The sequence below is a fragment of the Sinocyclocheilus rhinocerous genome, unplaced genomic scaffold, assembly GCF_001515625.1.
Source record: "Sinocyclocheilus rhinocerous isolate Xijiao unplaced genomic scaffold, SAMN03320098_v1.1 scaffold1004, whole genome shotgun sequence".
Taxonomy (NCBI): domain Eukaryota; kingdom Metazoa; phylum Chordata; class Actinopteri; order Cypriniformes; family Cyprinidae; genus Sinocyclocheilus; species Sinocyclocheilus rhinocerous.
This window is the reverse complement of record NW_015627248.1, coordinates 1581843-1588180: the sequence shown is the minus strand read 5'-3', so window position 1 is coordinate 1588180 and position 6338 is coordinate 1581843. Positions and strand designations below refer to the sequence as shown.

General features: G+C 34.4%; 1 protein-coding gene across 1 annotated transcript in view; it reads right to left on the bottom strand.

Moving 5' to 3' along the window:
• The window catches only part of hnrnpua (heterogeneous nuclear ribonucleoprotein Ua), a 10736-nt gene extending 5366 nt beyond the window's left edge, over positions 1-5370 (bottom strand). Inside the window, exons 1-6 of the mRNA XM_016535257.1 lie at positions 4833-5370; positions 2563-2677; positions 1721-1794; positions 991-1130; positions 808-907; positions 610-722 (exon numbers count right to left, since the gene is read on the bottom strand). Of these exons, the coding sequence (XP_016390743.1) occupies positions 610-722; positions 808-907; positions 991-1130; positions 1721-1794; positions 2563-2677; positions 4833-5241 (951 nt within the window). The 5' untranslated portion in view covers positions 5242-5370. The remainder of the gene's footprint in view (positions 1-609; positions 723-807; positions 908-990; positions 1131-1720; positions 1795-2562; positions 2678-4832) is intronic.
• Between the last annotated feature and the right edge of the window lie 968 nt (positions 5371-6338).

Sequence of the window (6338 nt, the reverse complement as noted above, 5' to 3'; positions counted from 1 at the left end):
ATATATATATATATATATATATATATAGGGGTTGGTAAGATAAAAAAAAAATTATAATTCTCTTATGCTCACCAATGCTGCGAAATACAGTAAAAATAGTAATATTGTGAAATATTTTTTGAATTTAAAATAAATGTTTTCTATTATATTTTAAAATGTAATTTATTCCTGTGATGGCTGAATTTTCAGCATCATTACTCCAGTCTTCAGTGTCACATGATCCTTCAGAAATCATTCTAATATGCTGATTTGCTGCTCAAGAAACATTTTTTGTTATTAATGTTGAAAACAGTTGTGCTGCTTAATATTTTTTGTGGAAACCGTGATACTTTTTTTTTTTAGGTTTCTTTGACATAGAACGTTCAAAAGAACAGCATTTATTTGAAATATAAATTTTTGTAACATTTTAAATGTCTTAACTGCCACTTTTGATCAATTTAATGCATCCTTGTGGAATAAAAAATTACTAATTATTTCTTAAAAAAACAAAAAACAAAACTGACCCCAAACTCGAACAGTATGAACACATGGCACCACTTAGTGGTCAAGATTAGTAATTGCACAGAGATGTAAAACTCACTGTGGATGAGGAAGCACATGGATACTTACAATAAAGCAACCAACAACATCATTCTCATCAAAAGCCTCCCCAAAGTCCTCCGTCAAACCGTTGCTGGTTTTCTTGGCTTTAGATGAGAAGCCATATGAGTGCGCTTCCTCCCCTGTGAACATGTAATGCAAAGTAACACTCAAATGACATCATTAATTTATTAGATCAGCTCCTTTAAAAAAATCAAAGACCCTCACCTAGCAAAAGAGAGCTATTGGCCAGAGACCAACCCACCAGGACATCATGAATCTCAATTCCTTTACTGGAAATGTGTTTTACAGGAATCTTCTCAATAATCTGGTGCAAAGATATGCAAGAATAAGGTTGAGGTCATGACAGGGCAACTATAAATAGCAACCATACAAAAGCAATGCTCTCACCTTCATTTCAAAGCAAGCTTTTCCTTTTTCCACACCATAAGACGCTCGTCCGCCGGCCCACAGGTATGCAAAACTCTCCATGGTGAGAGAGGAGGCACTATACCGGTCCCGGGACACCTTGAAGTGCAGGTCACAGTTGTCTGAGGAAAATAAGAGACAGATGCTTTATTTCTAAAGCTACAGAGTGGCTGCACATCATGTTTCCAAAGTTTAGAGGAAGAACAAATATTCTACTCCAAACTTTTTAATGACTTTTAATAACCTCACTGAACATTTTACACTTTACAGAAATTGATTCTGCATGTTATGCTATGAGAAATTCAGCATTGACTATTTAGTCTATATTTTAGCAGTATTTGTATGAGATTTCATACGTACAAGTGTCCAAACATACAGTTGTGTCATCAAACTCTTCGTCCTCTTCCTCCAGTGGAGGCTGGGGAGACTTTGCCCTGAGGGAACCATCAAAAAACAACTATGAAATTTAATAAAAATTCAGTTCAGTGTCATTATAAGATAAGATCCCACTGAGTTCCCCTTGGATTTTAAATATGTCCCAACTGAGAAAATGTACAGGTGTGAAACATCGGTTAAACATTTAGCACATCAGTGCTGTTTATATAGTGCTGTGCAATAACTTATTTTGATTCTGCATGTTATGCTATGAGAAATTCAGCATTGACTATTTAGTCTATATTTTAGCAGTATTTGTATGAGATTTCATACGTACAAGTGTCCAAACATACAGTTGTGTCATCAAACTCTTCGTCCTCTTCCTCCAGTGGAGGCTGGGGAGACTTTGCCCTGAGGGAACCATCAAAAAACAACTATGAAATTTAATAAAAATTCAGTTCAGTGTCATTATAAGATAAGATCCCACTGAGTTCCCCTTGGATTTTAAATATGTCCCAACTGAGAAAATGTACAGGTGTGAAACATCGGTTAAACATTTAGCACATCAGTGCTGTTTGCTTTTTGCAATAATTCTACTTATTTTTATTAACTATTTTCTAATAAACTATTAAATAAAATCAGCAGTTACTATTTGTTTAAAAGTAGAAAATTATAGTGGTATATATTATATATTGGCGGTTATGTACAGTAGAAAATACAACACATCATCAATAATTAATTGAATACATATTTAAATTAAAATAAACATCATGAAAACATAAAAAAAATACATTAGATCACTTTAGTCATAGTTTCTAAAGAACATATCTGATACAGAATACAAAAATATGAATAGAAAAGGAAGTGTAATTTCTGGAACTGCATCAATACCCTTACAATATTCTCAGATAAACACTTTTCGTCCTTTAACAGCCCAAGCTTTGACCTACAAACAAGATTCCTATGGTAAAATACCACTGACAGAGAAATACCATGACAGAGATGCCCTTATTATAGGCGTAAACAAAGTGATTAAAAGCGCTCAGTAAAAATGTGTGTTTCTTTGCACGGATGAGGAACAGCATGTCAGATTTGGCTCTTTACTGCCCAAACTGGTCGTAAATCTTTAAGGTGCAGCGGAACCTCAGGAGTACCAGAGGCCGACTGCACATTTCTTACCGGCTGTATTTGCTTTCTTCAATAAATTCAAAGTAGCCCCTTCCATGTTCATCTCGGCGTCTCTTTACACCCTTCTTATTCTTCTGTTCATCATTCTTGTCTTTGTCCGCATCCCCTTTGGAAATAAAACAATAAAACATGAGGAGGCGTACCTCCCTGCTGGACCCATCATGATGTAACATGACAGTCCACATAATTACTGGAGGATTTCTAGTTATTTCGGTTGTGCATAAACTGCAATGACCAGTATTTTAAAAGAAAGGTGTATTTAATTATAAGTTCACATGTTTTAGATAAAGGAGCAATGCCTTACAGTGTGGTTTGTACACTGCAGCACTTATATGGGAACAAACAGAAGGTGGTTGCCAAGATATCAGCAAACTGTGCTATTTTGAGCTAAGTAACACACATTTTCAGATTCACATTGCATGCATCTTGAAGAAAGGTGTTACAGTGTGTGTAATAATGAAGGCACATTTGGTGATGGGCAAAGCTCACAAGCACCTCATTCCCTATGTATGCAACTTGTGCTTGACAGAACAAAAATTATTAGAAAATGAAAAACTGGAATATGCAAACTGCCATACATCACTCACAAATCCATCATTTCTGAAGCAATTTTCGAGGTAAATATGGATAATAACTAGTCTTTTATAGGAATTCAGTATAATTGTCATTTAATGACAACATTGATTTAATGGTGGCACAGCTTTATGGTTACAGATCCAGGCTGGTAGTTCAAAAGATACTAAGTTCAAACCCCTAAACCAGGGGTCACCAAACTCGGTCCTGGAGGGCCGGTGTCCTGCAGAGTTTAGTTCCAACCCTAATCAAACACACCTGAACCAGCTAATCAAGGTCTAATCAAGGTCAACTAGGCATACTTGAAACCTCCAGGCAGGTGTGTTGAGGCAAGTTAGAGCTAAACTCTGCAGGACACCGGCCCTCCAGGACCGAGTTTGGTGACCGCTGCACTAAACCAACATTACCCCAAGGGGTGAAAGCATCTGCTAAAGGACGACAAAGAATAACAATGAGGTCCTCACTACTCCAAAACAAATGAACTGAGATCATTACGCACAGACTCCATCTGGAGCTTTTGTCCTTCGTATCTCCACTTCAGCATCCCGTTACAGCTCAGCGATCCTGAGAACCTACTGCTCAACCAATAAACACCAACATACACTATTAAGGGTCATTCTCAGGAAACGGTCCTATTCGTGCCTGAATATGTCAGGATTTAACATTTTTACATCATTTGATTTGAATCAGTATCTGATGAAATGAAAAGAAAATGTTTTATGCAAATCATGACAGAACAAGACTAGTATGTTCTGAATGAGATTTTCTTGTTTAATTTGATATACTGTATAACAAGCTTTTGTATCTACATGCGTTAAAAAAATAGTAGTAATAATATAGCTGACCATATAGAAGTAGATTTAGTCTTTTAATTTAAACTAACTTACATATGTACTGTATATGTACATATATATTATGCCAATAAATATGTAAATATTATATCAAAGTTTGAGACATAGTGCAAATAAATTATTAGTGATGAATAAAAATAAAATAGAAACATTACATAAATAAAAAATAGGGATAAATAAAAATAAATAAATTAAACATTTATTTATTTATGAATGAATTAATGAATGAATGAAACACTTTATAAAGTTAAGTCTATTAAATTAAAGTTAAAGGGACAAAAGTAGGACACCAGAGGCACCATCTCCTGGGAATGACATAAAATCCTGTAGATGTAGCAGATTCTCTTGTTTAATTTTGATATATAACATCTACACAAGCTTGTCATCTTTTATTCATATGCCTAAAAACTAGAAATAGTATAGCTGATCATAAATATAGAAGTAGTAGATTTTAATTTGTAGCCAATAAATATGGAATTATATCAAAGTTTGAGATACAAATAAATAAATAAAAAATACACTTTTTAAGATAAAAATGAACAAATAAATTAAATACATTGAAATAAATAAAAAATATTATTTTTTGTCTTTATATTTATTTCTTTGTTTTTGTCTTTTGCATCAATTAAATCTATTAAATTATATGACTGTGATGTGAATACGTTTAGTATTCTGTTAATTGCATCAGTAGTAAGTCAAGGGAACACAAATGGGACACCAATGGCACCAGCTCCTGAGAATGCTTCAAATCCTGTGCTCTCTGCTGTCAGAATGAATTATTCTGACAGAACCAATATACAAAATATGAATTGCACAAGCTTCAACACGTAATCTCACCCTCGCCAGGGCCCACGTCATCCTCACCAAATTTCTCCATCTCTTCATCATCTTCTTTGAGCAGGACATCTTCATCTTCATCTGATTTATCCATCTCTACCCCGGCGTCCTCCTCCTCCTCCTCCTCCATGTCATCATCCTGCTGCTCCTCAGCCTCCGCATTATCGCCATCCTCCTCCATGTTCTCTCCAACCAGATCTTCCTCAAGGTCTTCATCGCCCATGTCACCGAGGCCGTCTCCATCCTCGTACTGTCCTTCAGAACCGTTGGTGGACAGCGCCTCCTGATCCAGAGCGGCCTGCAGCCGGGCCATCAGCTCAGCCTTCAGCCCTTTATCGCACAGACTCCTCTTCTTCAGCTCGTCCTTCAGCTCGTTTACTTTCAGCTTCTTCACATTCATTGAGCTCATCTTGCCGTTTCGATCCTTTACTTTAGATGTTATACCACAAATGTATGAAATATGAACAGGAAGAGCAGGTTATGAGACGCTCGATGCGGTCGCTGACGGGCAGCAGTCGGAGCAGGACGGGGCCAGTTGAGCCTTATATCATCTACCGTAAAACACATAATACATGAGCAAACTACCGTAAATATCACTATAGCTATTAAATATGCATAAGAGAAAATATCAGTATTCAGTTTCCGTCACTTTTCATATGTTCAGACAATTATAATAACAAATCTGAATACAGTACTGATAAAGCAAATAGTAAATATACCATGTAAATATAATGAAAATATTATGAAAAAATAATAGCCTAATATATTATATAATAATAATATATATGAAAAAATTAAATATTGCTTATTTAATATTGTAGTATCATTTTTTTCAATGCCCCAAACGCACAAAAAAAGATTTTTTTACAGAGTATACATAGGCCTATCAGCATTGCCAGAGTGGGCCTACATCATTTTGCATAAATTGTAATTATTATGACTTTTTCTTAAAGGCTAGCTTAAATATGTATATACATTTTAGAGAAATTTGGTTTGCAAAACACTTACAAAATAAATGCAGTCTATTTTCATATGCACAGAAAATGCAGTAAATAAGTAAATACAGTAGCTAGCCTACAGATAAGGCAAATACTAGGCTAAATAAATCACTTATATAAAGTGTTTATTATAATATTAAAGATTGCTATTGTAGTATCATTTTATTATTTAATGACACAAGAGCACATAAAAGCATATGTATATATATATTAACATGTAGTATTAACAATATTACAATAAAAACAATGTTTTTTTTCTCTAAAAGGCTATATGCTATTTATATAAAACATTTTATGTTATAAAAGCATAAGATTAAATATCACTAATTTAATATTGTAGTATCATTATTTTATTGAATGCCACAAGAGCACATAAAAATAGTATATTAACATATCAACATTGCCAGAGAACTTCTTAAAGACTAACCTAGGCCTATATATGATACATTTGAGAGAAATTTGGTTTTCAAAACAATTACAGTCAGTTTTCATGTGCACATAGAATGCA